At 38.7% G+C, this 17,734-nt stretch overlaps 1 protein-coding gene and 1 pseudogene across 1 annotated transcript; one reads left to right on the top strand and one right to left on the bottom strand.

Annotated features, from left to right (window-relative positions):
- Nucleotides 1-3,516: 3,516 nt before the first annotated feature.
- On the top strand, nt 3,517-5,648 carry LOC103954169. Its single transcript, XM_048576196.1, has 3 exons — nt 3,517-3,583; nt 3,667-3,990; nt 5,126-5,648. The coding sequence occupies exons 1-3, from the start codon at nt 3,517-3,519 to the stop codon at nt 5,179-5,181; spliced, it is 447 nt and encodes a 148-aa protein (XP_048432153.1). The 3' UTR covers nt 5,182-5,648.
- Nucleotides 5,649-13,345: 7,697 nt separating this feature from the next.
- On the bottom strand, nt 13,346-14,364 carry LOC125473422 (annotated as a pseudogene).
- Between the last annotated feature and the right edge of the window lie 3,370 nt (nt 14,365-17,734).

Here is a 17,734-nt window from a genome sequence, read left to right as displayed (position 1 = left end):
GAAATTATGAGTTCAACATGTCCAAACTTAGAGATCTTGGCCTTTGGTTAGGACCATTGGCCAAGATTGAAATATAAATCGACGGTGTCACCTTTATCCCATTTTATCACAATATCCGTGAAACTCTCTTTGATGCTTTCTCCATATCATGTAGCCTTCATTTGACCCAAAGAAGTGATTCCCCTTCATCTTACCTTGAAAATCCTTTGTGGCTTTTTTTCTTTTCACCTTGGAGTTTTACCATATGGTAAATTTGAGAGAGCTTTATGGACATTGGTAGAATTGCATGGAAGCTCACTGGTTGGGCATCTGATTCCTTTACTTCCTAAAATGGGTTGTGAGAGTGGAGGAAACAAATGAAATGTTGATGAAAATAAAAAAGAATGCACTCCGAATTTGAAGGAGAATGTTACAATTTCGGAAGGAGTGGAGCTTTTTTCTCAAATGAAAATAAAAAACGAAATGGTTGTACAAAATTGACTCAAAATGATACTTTTTTGTTTTGAAAAAAAACTACCTTTTTTTATTTCTAAACTGCATCTATATTAGTTTGGCATTGTAAATTACGCTTCAGCTAACAAAAAAAAAAAAAAAACAACTAACAAGATTTCATAATGCGCTACAATTGCCAATGTTTAAAGCAAATAAATCGATAACATGAGCTACCACATTGACCTCATGACATTGTCAGCGACACGAAAACTCACGAAACCATAGAGACATAGCCTTAATCGCCTTTGAGAAACCTAGGGTTAAGTTAACCCAAAGAATTTCCCTATCAATTGGTTGTTCAATAACTGTCGATAGTAGGTGGTGTCATCCATATGAATGGTACATTTCATTCATGTGCACTTTTGGTGTTGAAAGAGGGTCCATTTTGACGATTTCAATTTGGAGGACGGTGGCAACTAGCAAGTCATCCATTTGCCATTTTTGTGCCACACAACACAAGTTATGATAAGAGCCTTGTCACCACAACCACATACTCAAAAACACTAGATACACCACATTCTACTGCCTCCTTGTAATTACACTATTATATCCAAAAGCTCAAACCTTGAAAGCTTTGCTTCCATACACCAATACTTGGCTCCACAAAAAAAATTGTTAGGAATTCATCCTTTTAATATTTCGTGGCTGGCTAACGGAACTTTTCATGTTATAGATCGTGTACATATCATTATTTCAAAAAAAAAAAAAATGAATATAAAATGAGATCATGTAGTCATCAAGCTATATAAAGAATAGATGATAAGAATTGGTAACCTTTAATTATTTCGTTGCTGGCTCTTAGAACATTTCATGTTATAGATTGTGTAAATATCATCATTTTAAAAAATGAATATAAAATGAGATCACGTAGTCATCGAGCCGTTTAAGAATAGATGATTGGAATTAGCAAAAAAAAATAAATATTATAATATGAGCTGTTTATTTATTTACTACAATTAATTAACTAAATGATCTTAATTTTTATTTAATTTTTTACATAAATAATACTTACACAATAACTTATAATATAATAGCGTCTTACTCTTTTTTGGTAACCTTTTGGTGGTAGCCTTTTCATCATTTCATTCTCATGTAACGTGCCAAATGGAGGGGACTGTTGGTCCTTTTTGTATCCATTAGGCTGTGCATATGAGTCATTGACCATGACATTACCCATGCAAATTGCAACAATACAAGAGTTTATTCAACTTGCGGTTCATATTTTTTATAATAAACATTTATTAAACATGTGATGGCACTAAGAATGTATCTCATATTCATCACTCTTATTGTTTCTATTTCTTTTTCCAATGAAATAATAGTATTGTCACTCAGTACTACGGTTTGATGATATTCTTCATTCGCTTAAAAGTGAGAGGTTTTAGGTTCGAATTTCATAGATGACGAATTCGATACCAAATTTGACTGCCCATTATGTGACTTAGCCTAACTCCCATATCCCCTAATGTAACAATATGATGTATTAAAAAAAAAAAATGAAATAACGGTATTATTCATTGAGCCTTGAGGAATTTGAGATGAGTTTCATTTTTTAACAAATAATATTATCTATACTAAGAGAGATAAGATGAGCTTAACCTCATAATGGGGCTAACAATAATGTGGTTCAAATTCGGCTTTAGCGTGAATCGAATATAAAATCTCTCATTTATAAATGAAAAAAAAATTATTAGACCGCAACACTAGGTGACAATTAGATGTCGGTTATAATTTCAATAATTCAATGCAGAGAGTCAAACTCTCATATATTTTCATGCTCGTTTCTTAATCTTTTCTTCGAAGCCTTAACCCATAGGTTGACGTAGGTTACACGTGTCAGTAACTTGAACCGCAAACACATTGGGGTTTAGATCCACCGCGGCAGCAAATTTGGAATCCACCCCACTAATCACCCTAATTTTAAATTAACCCATTAATTAATTACACGACTCGGAAATGATGCCAAACGATCGGAGGAGCACAGTAAGATTCATACTCCGCCGCACTATCTGAACAGAAAGGCTAGATCATGACCGTCGAATGTGCCACGGTAGAGTCCAAAATAAAATGAAAAATAAATAAATAAATAAATTGGAGAGGATTTTTTTATAAATTCGGAAGCAGACGTTCACTCGCAGTTGGTTTCTCAGAAAACACAGAGAGAGCGAGAGGAAGAAGAAGAAAGAAGAAGACGACGGTGGCGACGACGGGGCTGCGAAAACCCTATTAATTCCTTTTCTCTTTCTGAAAATTTCCTTCGCGGTTACTCCACCTCCGTCTGCCGCCATAGTTTTGGGGTTTTATTTTTTTCTGGGCAATAAAGTACCGATTTCACCCCTTTGGAATCTCGAAAAATTCAGACTTTGTACTCGTGGTCTTGACCCAAGTCTTCCTTTTCAAGTTTTTGGGGTGGGTTTTGTTCTATAAGTAAGATAGTGTCAGTTTGCGGACTTAAAATTTGGGGATTGTTTTCTGGGTTTGTGATTTTCCGGTGTTTTTACTGTGAATTTTTCTGGGTATATTTGGAACTAAAAAAAAGAGGGAGTTGAAGTAATTTTTGAATATTTTCAATTGGGTCATTGTGTTTTTGGAGTTCGATTAAGTTCAAGTTGGTTTTCTTTGAGTTTGATTCTTGAGACTTTTCTATTAATGGAAAGTTTTAAGCTTGATTATTGAAATTTGGTTTCACTAATTCATTGGACTAAGTTTCTATCTTGTTTAATTTGACCCCCTTGAACTATGAGGAAAACAAGATCAATGGCTTTTTGCTATCTTTAGATTTGGTTAATTGATCCTTACCTTTTTAAATGGTCTTAATTATTGCTTTGGGTAGTGGATTTTGAGTTAGGATATGATTTACTTTTGTTAGTGATTGACAGTTGGTTGCTGCTGCAACAGGGAGGAACCATTTGGGCTTCCCATTCTTTTGGTCTCAAATTTTGAATCTCTCTGGGCTTTTACTCCTTTTTCCCTCAATTCTTTGCCATCATCTTTTAGCTTTCCACTAAATTGGGGTTTCGAAAAATGGCAGTCTCTTTCACTCGTCTGTCATGGTGTTGGTGGAGTGGGAAGGAGAAGGAGCCTGCTAACAGTGGCTCCTCAATGAATTCTTCTTTTGAGTGTGGTTTTGGTGGTCTGAGGGAACCGGGGGCGGTTCAATTCTCTTCGGTTAAGGGCCCAAAAATGGCCTCGTCTCCGAGGAAGGTAAGAGGAAATGGCAGAGTAGGGAAGAGAGGAGGGTTGATAGGGAGTATGATATTGTTATTGTGCCATCGGATGGTGGTGCGTTTTTGTCAGGGTCCGAATCCGACGATTCGGACTGGTCTATTGGGTGGTTGGAGCCTCATGGCTCTGGTTTCCAGAGTGACGATGACGAATCGGATAATAGCTTTGCAGTGCTGGTCCCGTGCTATACCCCTGGCTGCAAGGAGGTGGTGGATGATTCTAACAAGGAGTTCTTGAGTGCCATCAAGAAGCTCCCTGCTGAATTCTCATCTGGTAAGAAATATACTTCTTGTATCTTTTCTGCTTTTGATTGAGTATGACTGCAAACAGCAATCTGTTGAAACTGTTGAGTAATTTTTTATTCGAGAGATAATCTAATTTAAATTCCAACTGTTGGGGAATTTAAGTTAATTGATATTTGGATGCTTCTGAGGTAAAAGAAAATCTTGTTTTGGGTGATTACTTGCTCTAGGAATGGATAAGGTTGGGTTGTTCATTTCATACCAAACAATTTGTTGGTTCTTTTTTGGGGATTTTGAGTCAATTATTGTCATTTATGAAGACATCAATCTGTGACCTTCTTTTATGCTGGGAAATCTGGTGGATAGGATCCTCCTCTTCATCCCACCGCATTCCGTGTTCCAACCCTTCCCCTCCCCTTAGATAGGCTTAGATTAAAGTAGAAATATCGCTTGTAATAAAAATAAAAAAAATTGGCGTATTTGGTTAGTATCTACTACCAAAAATGAGAAGGCATCCTATTGTGGTCCTTTCCTGTAAGTATACAACGTTGCGGTTGCAAATCTCAAAACCAATTGAAAGTATATGGGGGGAAGTGGAAATGCACTGCTCTGTGCAAAATATTATGGTTTTTGGGACCTCATGTTCCAGTTTTTTGGAGACTAGTCGAAAAGGTTGTAACTTGCAGAACTCATTTTCTTGGAGCTTCAAGTTGATCGATCAACTACTTGGATAACTCTCATCTTTACAACCTGGTCTGATTGGCAGATTGACTGCATGACCTTTGCAAAACTTGAAGAAACACTTGGTTTTTGACCTCATCTTTCTGAATGCTGTGAAAGCACATGAGAATATTTCCAAGTGAACTGCAAATTGTGCATGAGAACAAAATCACAGTTACCCTTTTGTGAGCATAAGTCTTGAGATGATTTATTGCTATTTTTGTTTTCTTCTTTGGGGGGTGCGTGGGGCAATTGTGCCGAACATTTCTGAACTTATTATGTCAGTTCGCTCCTCGTTTACACGAGGAATCAAATTGCTTGTTCGTTTCTTGATCTTTTTAGGTTTCTCAGACTTTACTGATTGTGTAATATTGCAAAGGTTCTGTTAAGTTTTTATGCTCTTAGTATGTCATCTGTGCTAATCAGCATTTTGGTTGCATATGCAGATTGCAAGAACTATATGGAACAGTGGCTTTCTTCTCTTCCGAACTTCGACGCCTAAACTAGCTTATATATATCTCAAGAATGGCCCTATTTTGACGAGTTATTTGCCGTGTGATTCTTTTTCCGAAGAATCAAGTCTGTTACATAATTGGATATAAGTAGAAAATAATGCGATTAGGCCTCCTTGCATCAGCAAAATCCTGCCGAGAAACGCAGAAGATTAACATCCATCAGACTTATGAGAATGATTTCGACACCCCTTTAATTTTGAAGATAGCTGGGAAGACAAACACTAGTTGCTTTCCAGCATATGCAGCACCAAATGTGAAATATCAAATATCCTTGGACAATGGAGAATGCTGTTTTTGGGTTTGTAAATACTGATTTTGTGAATATAATCATGTTTGTGGTCTCTAAGATCGCTACTATTGTAACTAAACATCTTCCTGCCGTAGTTAATTAAGGGCCAATGCTGTACTGAATTTTGCAGTAAACACTAACATGTTTGCAAGTGCTTTTAAGATAGTTAAAAGTGTTTTCAGATAGTCAAATATATTTTTGATAGAGCTTGACAGAAAATACGAAAATGCTTTTGCTTTTTAAAAGAACTTTTTCACCGAACACTTACCAGTTCATGAGTAAGAGTGCTTCTTGCATAGGTTAAAAAAAAAAAAAAGTGAGTGCTTCTTTTAAAGCATTTTCAAATGAGCAATTGCGAGTGGGACTAATTTTTTTAGAAAACACTTCTGCTCACAACACTTTGAAAGTGCCTTTGAAAGAAGCATTTGATAAGTGCTTCTTCCAAAATCACCTTTATAAACGAGAAGCATTTGTTTTGTCAAATGTAGTTAGAAACGTTTTTAGTGGTCAAAAACACTCAAAATTAGATTTTTGAAATAGTTCGTTTGAAGGGTCAATTTGTGTGGGTGGTACTTTGAGCCTACGGCCGCATTTTTCTGTGGTGGTGGATTGCAGTGACAATGATGAGAGTGAGCGTTTGTTTTAGTATTTGTCTTTTGAGATTTGCAACTTGCAATTGAGGGAAAAATTGATTCGTTGTTGGCAGTGGCCAAGTAGCCTTCAGTCTGTCTTTGATGCTGCACAAAGCTCCTTTAATTAACTCCCTTTTCATTGGGTGGAGGAGAGAGTGTGTTTGGATCGTGGTGGGATGCCCCCTCATGGTCTTGACCTCTCCAATTTTGATGTTGAAAATTCAACATAAACCTTACTATATTTATTATACTTACGTGAGTAAACATGTTCAGAGTACAAAATTATCCATCAAACGTTATAATTTTTTAATGTTGAAAATAACAGTACAATGATATATTTACATTAATAGGTGAAAATTTTGAAATATGCCGCACAATGAGTTAACTAAAATGATTTGATATCGAACTCGTCAATCACAAAAGTCGAATTTAAAACTTTTACTTACGAATGAAGACAAATTTCACTAGATCGTAATACTAAATAACATTCCCATATGCTTTTAAATTCAAGTATTAAATAAAAGGAAAACTAATAAAGAAAGGCTTGAAAACTTTAAGTTTTAACGATGATGACAAAATAAAGGGTAAAGTGAATAGTATCAGGATTAACTTTTTAGTGTAAAAATATGATTTTTCATTAAAATGAACAGTACTGCAAGCTTTTCGTTAAACTTCCCTTAAATAAAACCACAATCTCTAGAAATCATGACGAATTAAAAGATAGTGGTGCTGAGCTATTGAACATAATTATGTTCACTAGAAAGCAACTGAAAAATGTTGAAGATTTTTGTTGCTAACTATTAAGATGTTCATAGTTTTCGGTTAGTCGTTTTGAAAAAATTGAGTATTAAAGCAATAAATAATATCTTCACAATGATTCTGTAATTTCTTTTATTCAATATGAATGACTAAACATTCATCAAATCAAGTAATTTTTTCTAGAAAAGATCTTTAGATGATAAAAAGAACAAACAGTTTCAAATATAAAGTTTGAACAGTGAAATGATGCTATGTTACGAGGGGAAAGAAGGGGAGAAATTTTGTACGATTTTTTTTTTAATACAATGATATTATTCACCCTAAGAGAATGAATGATTGTACCATTGTATTAAAAAAATATCTTAGTGTGAACAATACTATTCCCATTATTCACACTAACAGAAAAACACGACACGGGTGTCATACTAAGTCATTGAATGGCTCAACCATGTTTGAATACGCCTTAGATAAGAATCGACCATAAGACTTCTCACTTACTAGTTAAAATGAATACCACTAAACTATAATACTAAGTCACATTGTAAGAATAATATTTGGCTTATAAAATTGTGAAGGAATTCCTTCACAAATCATTTCGTGACCAAATTACAAAACTGCATACAATTTTATATGGAATCAACTTGACTCCTCCTCAACACATTTTGTAGTGAAATCACAGAACTTCCCACTTATGATCAGACCTACTAATTGTTCGAGGCAAAGGTGGATGGCCCCTCACACAGCTCTCTAAGGGTGAATGGCACTTTTGGTGATGTTGGTCGTCGGGTGATCTCTTGCTACTTTGTATGCTACAAGATGAGTTTGAAGTTAGTTTGAAAGGTGCCTTTGTGGGGCATTAGGTGTAGGCCTTGAGGCTCACAATCAAAACTAACAAAGTGCTAGGCGTGCCGCTGTTATCTCAGTATAACAGATGTTGAAATAGATGTGTTTTGAGTGGTTACTTGCATCCCAAGTTACTCAAACTTCTTGTTATCAAATGACTATCATAGATGGGTTAAGTCTCCATTAAGTTCTTTTTCTTGCCTTGTAAACAAGGACTTTTAGTTTATGATCTTGTATGTTCAAATGAAGGGAGTCCAAAGCCCTTTAAACCATTTCCTCCATTTCATATTATTCTTAATGAAAATAGGTTTATTAAGTTAACTACATCTAGGTGCAAATGAGACTCTTAAGTAGGAAATAACTAGTGATAACTTGAATACATGTTGAAAAGTACATTTAAACGATAGATCTACGAAATTAAAGGATAAACAAAAAGACTCGGGCAAGGTTGAATGTCTTATAGCCACTTCTCTTTGAGTTTACAGAGGTTGTATGCTAAAAAGGATGGATGGTAAATAGGTTTTACACGAGGGAATTGATACTACAACACTAGGGAAGGTAACAGAGCTTTTAAACTAGATAAATGATAGCTTTTCTAAGAGACTATGACTAAAAAGACTGAATCTAGGTTGGTTTCAGCTTTTCTGGATGCAAATATGGCTTGAGAGCAGAGTTTGTATGTTGTTTAATTAGTTGTTTGAGTGTCCTTGTCTCTGTTGTCTCTTCTTCCTTTTATAGGTGATTTGACCTGATTGTTACAACTTTGTTCTTGGCCGAGGGCTCTCAAGGGCAGTGAGTCATCATGTATTTACACCTTTATGCCATTATAAAGTGCTTTTTGGCTAGCAGTGAGTTGGTCTCTGTCAGTTGTCACTTCAGTCATAGGAACATGGCTTATGCCTTGGCTGAGAGGGCTTTAGTTTGTCTCTGGGCTTGATGCTGGGCTTCGGGCAAGTCCTCATTTAATTTGGCATCCTTGGGCCTTCCTTCATTCAAGCCCAATATTCAAATATTAACCCAAATAGTGCTCCCTTTAATCATTGTTAAGTCTGCAAATCGAGGCCTTAATGATGATTAAAATGAACTACATGCTTTTACTTGGGACTTGCACCATTTTAAATAGCCATTTTTAACTAAACCTTTGCACTAACCCACGATCTCCAACATTAACTAACTGTTCCTTATATAATCTTCACTTAAATTCTTCGGCCAAATACCTTAGCAATTCTAATCCTCCGAATTTCCAAAATTTCCACATTTCCTAGAACTCACTTGTCTTCAACCTCTTTCTTGATTTCTGCCCTTCATTTTCTTCCATCTCTTCAAAAATCATCAAATGGCACCCAAAACTACTCGTCCTACATACGAGTCTGGCGAAGGTATTGTCAATATGCGCCGCCTTCTCAACGGTCTTCATCGCCCTCATGCTAGCCTAAACACTTCAATGTTCTTCGAAGAGGGAGGAGTACACTCCCTGGGGCTTGCCTGGACTTCCAGGGCCCTAATTGTTGTGGAGAACAACATGCCTAAAGCAAATTGGTTCACCCCCAACCTATATTTCGCCGAAGTTGGCATTTTCTCCTCCAAATGGTCTACTCATCGAAGAGGTTTTCCCTTGATGAAGGACGAGGCCTGGGTACAATGGGTAAATGAGCTTGAGCCTATTTTAAAAAAGAAGTGGATAAATAACGGCATCTATGAGCTCATTATGCTCTCCAAGGTCACGGTGGTTGCCAAGCCTGAGCTTTTGACCACATCTTTCCTCTTTTGGAACACGGGGACCAACATATTTGATCTTTGAATGGGTTCCATATCTCCGACCGTCCTTGACATGGCCTAAGTCTTTGAGCTAAGGCCCTCGGGCCGATGTGTAGATGTGACCCATAACTGGTTTTCCTCCTTTCGCCCGACTGCTGAAGCTTCGGGCGACTCTGACTCCATCATTCAGCTAGAGTACGCCCATTCAATGTTCAAGAGCTATGAGACTTCATTTGTAGGCTTCTTCCCGTTTGCCAAGAGCACCTTTAGCCTACCTGCCACCGCAAATAAGGACTAGGAGCACATGCATTTTCTCTTGTACTAGCTCAACAAACATGTCTTCCCCAATAAATCTGAAGGAGTGAAGTTAGAGTGGATTCCTTTGGTGGAGGCACTACACTCATTCGATGATGTGGCCACGGGGCTCTTCCTCCTTGCCCACCTCTACCATCTCGTGTATGAGATAACCAAGGTGAGCCCTGTGAGACTAACCTTTATAGGCTAACCTGGATGGTCCAGTTGTGGCTGCAATGGTATTTTCCCGAGCTGTAGGTGCTAAACTTAGAGTTCCCCAAATGAGTGGTTCATGCCCGCATTTTGGCCGAGGCATCCCTAACCAATCATTCAACATTCTCCTGCTTCTATTTCTTCCGAGTTTGCAGGACTCGAGCAAACTTAGAGTTGGGTGCTTCTGTTCTGCGAAGATACCCATGGTTCTCAGACCAAATCTTTCAGGACGCATTCGGGGAAGACGTCAGCCTGCTATGTAAGGAAAAGTTTGTGAGCTGCATCCAGCAACAAGACTTAGCTTGGAGAGTGCGAAATGCCGCACATGATATGAGCACGGGTTGAAGGTTTACCACCCCAACTTCTGTGCTAGGTAATGAGGGGTTTAGACAAGCCATTTTAGTCCATTTTTTCGACTCTGTACACTACAAAACCTCCTGCTACCTCCGTTCTCCTCAGGAGATCACATTTCGAGCAACTTGGCGTATCTTAGAGGTGATGAGCAAGATTGCCCGCAAGCTCGTGGCCCTCAACTTTGAGTGCACTCCTTTCTTCTCTACTTGGTGGAAGGCTAAGTGGTCCAGGAAGTATGGATGAGATATAAGGGAGTCCCATGATCATTTTTTCGAGCAACTCTCCATCAAATCCTATCATAAGCCAAATGAGCTCAAGAGCTGGAAGAAGATGATCTACCAGAAGAACCAACTTCTTCTAATAGGTATCCTCCATTGCCTTAACTTGAACTTTATGATGCTTTTATAATCTGTCATCCATTATCATTTCTCTTGGTTATTTTGAACTTGCAGCCCAAGGCAACATTGGAGAAGTGGACGTCGGGTTGAATGAAGAGGCTGCAGATGCCTTGGTCGTTCATGAGGCTGCAGTCGAGGCTGCTAGACAAGAAGTTGGGTCCAGTCACACGGTTGGAGAGGTTGGGGATGTCTCTAAGCTATTTAGGGACTTTGAAGATGAAGCCGGGCCTGAAGTGGACTTGGGCACCTCAGCGGGTAAGGGCATCTGTGGTGGAAACTTCAAAGTCCGAGCCTGAAAAATAGCTCGAGCCTCAACTTGCCTTGGCTGTTCTGCGAGCAACTCCAACAAGGAAGAAGACTAGGGCTCAAACCTCCAAAGCTTCGAAACCGTCCAGATCCTTCCATGCCTCTTTAGTCGAAGCAGACAGGAAAACGTAGAAGTCTTCTAGTAAGTAATCTTATTTTCTTAGTTGTAGTTTCAGTTTCCTTGGGGGCATGAGCTAATACCTCATTCTTCAGCAACCAAAAGACCTACTCTTGTTGTAAGAGAGGAACCATTCGATGCAGAAATGCACCAAAGGGACAAGGGGCTTCTTGACATTATCCTTAAGGAGCTTGAAGGTATGGCCTCTATTCTTTTGAGCACTAAGTCGCCTTTTTGAAGTTTTTCCTTCTTTAACTATTGTATTAATCATTTGCTTGATTGCTTGAAACACGACACCAGGTAAGAAGGGATTTCTCAGCTCGAAGCTTCTTCTTTTTCGGCCCGAATGGTGCATGTTTCCTCTTCTCAGGCTAAACCTTCAAAGGTATACTTCTTTTCTTTCTTAGATAAGGCTTGTGACTTTACAAATTTTGAAGTTAATGACCAATTTCCATTCCTTCATAAGCCAAGGTTGGAGAACTTGCATCTTCACTCGAGTAGAGCTCTATTTCCACTCATATAACTTTTTCTCCAGCGCTTGTGGTGACTCTAACTTCTCAGTTCAATCCAAGAACTGGGGAGATGCTGCATTACATGGAGGACAATAGCACTTCAGTAAGTATATTTCCCATCAAATTTTCATGAATTCCTTTTTGAAGTTCTTCTAATCTGATATTCATACTTTATTTTTATTTTTGTTTTTCTAGTCCTCTCCAGTGCATGAGGCCTATTAACCACCACCAACCACTTTTGGGGAGCCAATAGTCCCTAAGATCCTAGTGGTCTCAGAAGTGACTAGCCTGAGGTCTCCCTAAATTGTTTCTTGGGCAAATCCCCCGGTTTCTCCTAAGGCCACTGCCATCACAAAGGTGCCTCCTTATTTTGTTCAGGGTCTCGCTCAGGTATACAAGTATTTCTACTTCTATTTTCTTCATTGCACAAGTTAGCTTGTTAACACTTGTCTTTTTTCTTGGTGTTTCAGGTTTCTGGTGTGGACTCGGGCAACACTTCTCCTCATTCAGCAAGCGAGGCTGATCCTCTTTAACTGTCAAAGGGAACAACAACTCCCCCTCATTTTTCCAAGGCTCAAAGCTTAACCCAATTATGTAAACTCTACTTTTTTCCTTTTCTTTCTTTTAATTTCGTTTGTAGATTATCTTCCTAATCTATTTTTCCTTAGATTGCAATAGGGTTCTGGGGAGGGCTCGGGCCAATCTCATCCGCCCTTAGTGCGCAAATTAGCTTTTCCTAGGCCTTCCTTGGCTTCTGGTATTACGGGGATCCCTATTCCTCAGCCAAAGAAGAATAACACTACTGCTATCACTCCTATTTCTGGGTCTCTTCCCCTTCTTCCAATCGAAGCTGCTTCTACTGCCTCTACCTTTGGATGAGCTGGAGTGATGCCCTTACCACCTCTTGCATCTATCCCTCCAACAACTTCTTTGCCTGAGCTTGTCAAAGAGTTCAGGCAAATTAGGACAAGGCTATGATCTCTAAGGCATCATTCCGAGCCTTAGCTTTTTCAAGATGTGCGCCAAGTCTTCAGGAAATGGATGAGGAGAGATTTCACATCTTCCTTTAGCTTTAAGGCTCTCCATAATGTTGAGAAGGCTATGACTGAGCTCTACATGGCTCAATACGAGTCTTTTCTCAATTTCTTTGAGAATTTAAGGGCGCTGAGGGATCAACATCAGTGGGTAGAGTGGGCATTCAACAGAATGAAGTGTTATAAAGAAAAACAAACTCAGACTTCGGACACACTTCAACAGCTGGTAGAGAAGGGATCAGCCATGGAAGATAGGATCGTGGTGGTAGAGTCTGAGATTCAAAGGTTGGAGGAGCAACTTTCCACTTTAAAAGCTGAGAAGATGACCTTGGCAAGTCAACTTTACAAGAAAATAGAAGAAATGAAGAAGGTGAACCAGGAGGTTGAAGACTCTAAAGCCCAACTAGCCAACAAAAACACGTATCTATAAGAACCTGGTAGGATTTTCACTATTATACAAACATATTACTCTAGAATATCTGCCTTGGCCAAAGTGTAAAACTGTTGAGCTAAAGTTTTTGTAATCTTTCTTTTCTTGTTGAAATGAAATGACTTCCTTCTTCCTATCAACTTGTCTTTTTTGTTCTTTGAATCTTTAACTACGGTAAATCCAGGAACTAACTTTGACTTTCTTAAAATGCTTATACTTCCTCAATATAACAATCTCTTACACCCCACAAGGTTAGGTGATATTTCTTAAAAAACTTAGCATTGACTGGATGCATTTGCAAGGTTCCTTCTAAATCTGCCAAGTAGTAACCCCATTTTTCCAACACTTTGCTGATACTGAAAGATCATTCCCAAGTAGGACTCCATTTCCCAAAACCTCTAAGTTAAGCTCCCAATGGCAGAATTGCCTTCCATACTAACTTTCATTCCTTGAAGGTTTTCAACTTCACTTTCTTGTTATAGGCTTGTGCAATAGCTCTCTTCCCTTCTTGGATTTTGTTCAAGGCTTCGATTTGGGTTACATCTAAATCTTCAACTCTTTGACACATAGCTTGAAGGTATTCCTCACTGTGTAGACCAAACTGTCTTTGGAATCTGATAGAACTAACATTGATTTCCATAGGAAGCACAATATCATGCCTGAAGGTTAAAGCATAAGGAGTAGTTCTAGTTCCTGCCTGCTTCCAGGTTCTATAAGCCCAAAGAGTGTCTCCTAACTTTTCACGCCATTTCTCTAGACTATCTGGCACCATTATCTTAATATCATTTACCAAGATCTTATTGCTAGCCTTTACTTGACCATTTGATTGGGGGTAATAAGGACTAGACTGGATCATCTTTACCTTGAACTTGTTTGCAAATTCCTCTACTTCTTTCAAGATAAAAGATGGCTCGCGGTCTGTAACAATTGTTTAAGGCACCCCATATCTGTGTAAGATCTTGGTCCTAATGAACTTCTTGACAGCAGTTGAAGTGATAGTCTTACAGCTGAAGCCTCTACCTATTTGGTAAAATAGTCTGTTGCCATAATTATGAAAGTGTGCCCCTTGCTAGAAGCTGGGTAAATTTGCTCGATGAAGTCCATTGCCCATCCTCGGAAAGGCCAAGGCTTCACCACAGGATTTAAGGGTACTGAGGGCACATGTTGGAGAGGTACATATCTTTGACATTTTTCACACCCTTAAGCATAAGCCTTGCAATCCTTTTCCATCTCGGGCCAGAAATAACCATATCTTCTCAGTAACCACCTCATTTTGGTTTCAGCTTGATGTGCTCCACAAATTCCTTCATGTACTTCAACCATCAATCTCATCGATTTTTCTTGGCCTAAGCACTTCAACAAAAAGTCCATCTGGGGTCTTCCTTAATAGAGTTTTATCCCACATACAAACTTAGTTAATTATTGTCGATTCTTCTTACTTGTGGGAAAAGAAGGATCATTTAGGTATTAGATGATGGGTGTTCTCTAATCTTCTATCTCAAGCTTTTTGGTCATTACATCTAGGCTGAACTCTCTCTCAAAGATAAAATGGAGATTTCTCCTTTGTACTTCCACATCTATCTCGAACCTTCTTTCTTGGATTGGTGCTCTATAAGCTAATTGTGCCATCTCATTGGCAATTGAATTTGATTATCTGGGAATATGACTGACTGAAATCTTAGTGCCCCAATAACCCAGTAGCTAAGTCACTGCCAAGTAATAACCTGCCATGATGATGTGTCTGCACTTATAGTCTCTATTTAGCTGATTGATCACCAATTCTAAATCACTAAACACCTCAACTTCAGTTGCCCCCAACTCTATCAAGATTTCCAAGCCAATTATCAGTGCCTTATACTCTACCTGATTGTTGGTAGTATCTTGATAATCTAGAAGGAATGAATAACAATATTGAACACCCTCGAGATCAATATTGACAATCCAAGGAGTGATCCAAAGGCTAGTGATCCTCTTTATCTCTTGCTGAATCCATTCATCTTTGCCCGATAGGGCTTTGCTTGGTGGGATCCAGAGATTGGCCACTTCTAGAGTTCCTAGGACGTTGATAAGCTTATCCTGTGATTCTTGGTGCTCGGCCAAGAAGTCTGCAATTGCTTGCCCCTTTATTGCTTTTTGAGGTACATATTGAAAACTGAATTTTGATAGTGCTATAATCCATTTTCCAATTTTTCCAGTTAGCATTGGCTTTGACAACATATACTTGATAACATTGGTCTTGGCAATAATATGGATGTGATAAGGCAATACGTAATGCCTCAACTTGCAGGCTATGAAATATAAGGCCAAACATAGCTTCTCAATTGGGGAATATCTTGTCTCCACCTCAGTAAGGATCCTACTAAGGTATTATACTGCTTGTTCATTCCTTCCGTTGTTTTGGGCCAAGAAGCTTCCTATCGACTTTTCAGAGGTAGAAATATAAAGCTTTAAAGGTTTTCTTCTTTGAGGTGGCATGAGTACTAGTGGAGAGGCCAAGTAAGCCTTTACTTTATCAAAGGCTTCCTGGTGTTGTGGGCTTTACTTGAAATCTTCTTGGTTCTTCAACCTTATTAGAGGAGTCAACGGCTGAATCTTGCCCGCCAAGTTAGCAATAAATCTCCTTAAGGAGTTGATTTTTTCCAAAAGTTTTTGCAAATGCACTTTGTTGGTAGGGGATCATGACTCTATTATTGCTCGAGCTTTATTTTTGTCTACCTCAACCCTTCTTTGATGAACAAGGAATCCCAAAAAGTTGCCCGATCTGAAAGCACATTTCTTGGGATTCAATTTCAATTTATAGGTTCTCATTCTGGTTAAGGCTTGTCTGAGGTCTTCCAAGTGTTGCTCTTTAGTTTTGGATTTCACCACAATGTCATCAATGTACACCTCCACACTATGGCCGATTAAGTCATGAAAAATGGCATTCATTACTCTTTGATAAGTTGCACCAACATTTTTTAGTCCAAATGACATGACTACATATTCATATGCTCCTATATGTCCTAGGCACCTAAAGGTTGTTTTATGTATTACTTCTTTAGCCATTTTTATCTGATTATAATTGGCATTCCCATCCATAAAAATAGAACTTTGTGTTTTGCAACTGCATCTATGGATAGGTTAGCCATTGGCATGAGATATTCATCTTTAGGCATTGCTCCATTAATGTTTCTATAGTCAACACAACATCAAATGTATTAGTTACAACTTTTAATATGGGTACAATGTTGGCCAACCACTCAACATACTTGGCAGGCCTAATAAATCCAGCCTTTACCAGCTTCTCAATTTCTTCTTTGACCTTTTCTTCAATCTCCTTTGACATTCTTTTGGGAACTTGCTTCACAGGTTTATATCCCTCCTTAATAGGCATTTTGTGTTCTACTAAGGCGGAATCTAAACCTGGCATCTCAGTGTAATGTCAAGCAAAACAATCTTTAAATTCATGTAAAAGGCTCACTATCTTTGCCCAATCCCCAACTTCCAATAAGCCACTGAGTTGTATGGGCCTTAGATCTCCTCAGTTCCCAAATTAAAGGTTTCTAAGGGGTCTTGTACCTTTGGTGCTGGCTTATCAAGATCAGTGCATAAAAAATTCAACCGACTTTGGACCCTTGGGCACATCATCTGCCCAATCCAAGTCATATATACACATAGCCATGTATATGGCTGCTTCCACCTCTTCTCCAAAAAAAAATTCCTCTTCTTCTCTGTTCTGAGTGCTTGAAGCCTCATTTTCCCACTCTGCCTCTTCTTTGGCTAAACTATCTCTCACTTCTATTCTCTCTCTTCCATATACCAATAGTCTTTTGATTAAAGACTTAACTGCAACTACTTGGTCCTTCTTTATTTGTTCTGACATCATTGGTGTTGGCGGGCTGGGACAATATGAATTTTGTCCCATTCATCCCTAGTGAGAAACAATCCTTGCTATAGAAGCTTTGGGCCGTCACCTTAGTTGAGCGGCAGTTCTCATTAGCTCCTAGACACTGTAAAATCCCAATATTGGGGGTTATAGAAGCTTGCCTTTGCCACATTAGCTGTGGGGAGAAATGGCACGACTCAGCCTCTACTATCTCCCAAAATCTTGGTTTTTCGGGCTTGGCCTCATGGTAAAATGCGACTTGCTGATGCAAAGTGGATGGCACAGACAAACTTTGGTGAATCCAATCCCTACCAAGCAAAGCTCCATAAGTAGAGCTACAATCCACCACGAAGAAAGTTAGCATAATTTTCTTGGACCTAAGTCAACCTCTAAGGGCAGTATTCCATGTGTTCTGGTAATGGCCCCAGAGAAACTAGAAACTATCAGATCAGTAGGAATGAGATTTCTTTCACTTCTACCTAATCTCTTCATTTGTTTAAATGGAAGAACATTGACCACAGCACCACCATCAATCACTTCTTTGTTGGTTTGGGCAAACCTGTCATGCCTGTTTCTCCTTTCCCAGCTTCTTCAACACTAACAAGTGCCATCATTAGTTCTGTTGCCAAGTAATCACCCTCCATCATGGTAGGTTAATTAGGTTCAGGGCAAAACATGGCAGATAAAACATAAGTCATGTTTACGTGGAAGTTGCTAGATCTAGATAAATCTTCA

Source organism: the organism of the source record quoted next, unplaced genomic scaffold (assembly GCF_019419815.1).
Source record: "Pyrus x bretschneideri cultivar Hongxiangsu unplaced genomic scaffold, Pyrus_bretschneideri_v1 Contig86, whole genome shotgun sequence".
In the NCBI taxonomy this organism is placed as follows: Eukaryota; Viridiplantae; Streptophyta; class Magnoliopsida; order Rosales; family Rosaceae; genus Pyrus; species Pyrus x bretschneideri.
Note: the sequence above shows the minus strand (reverse complement) of the source record. Positions and strands in the feature narration are given on the sequence as shown.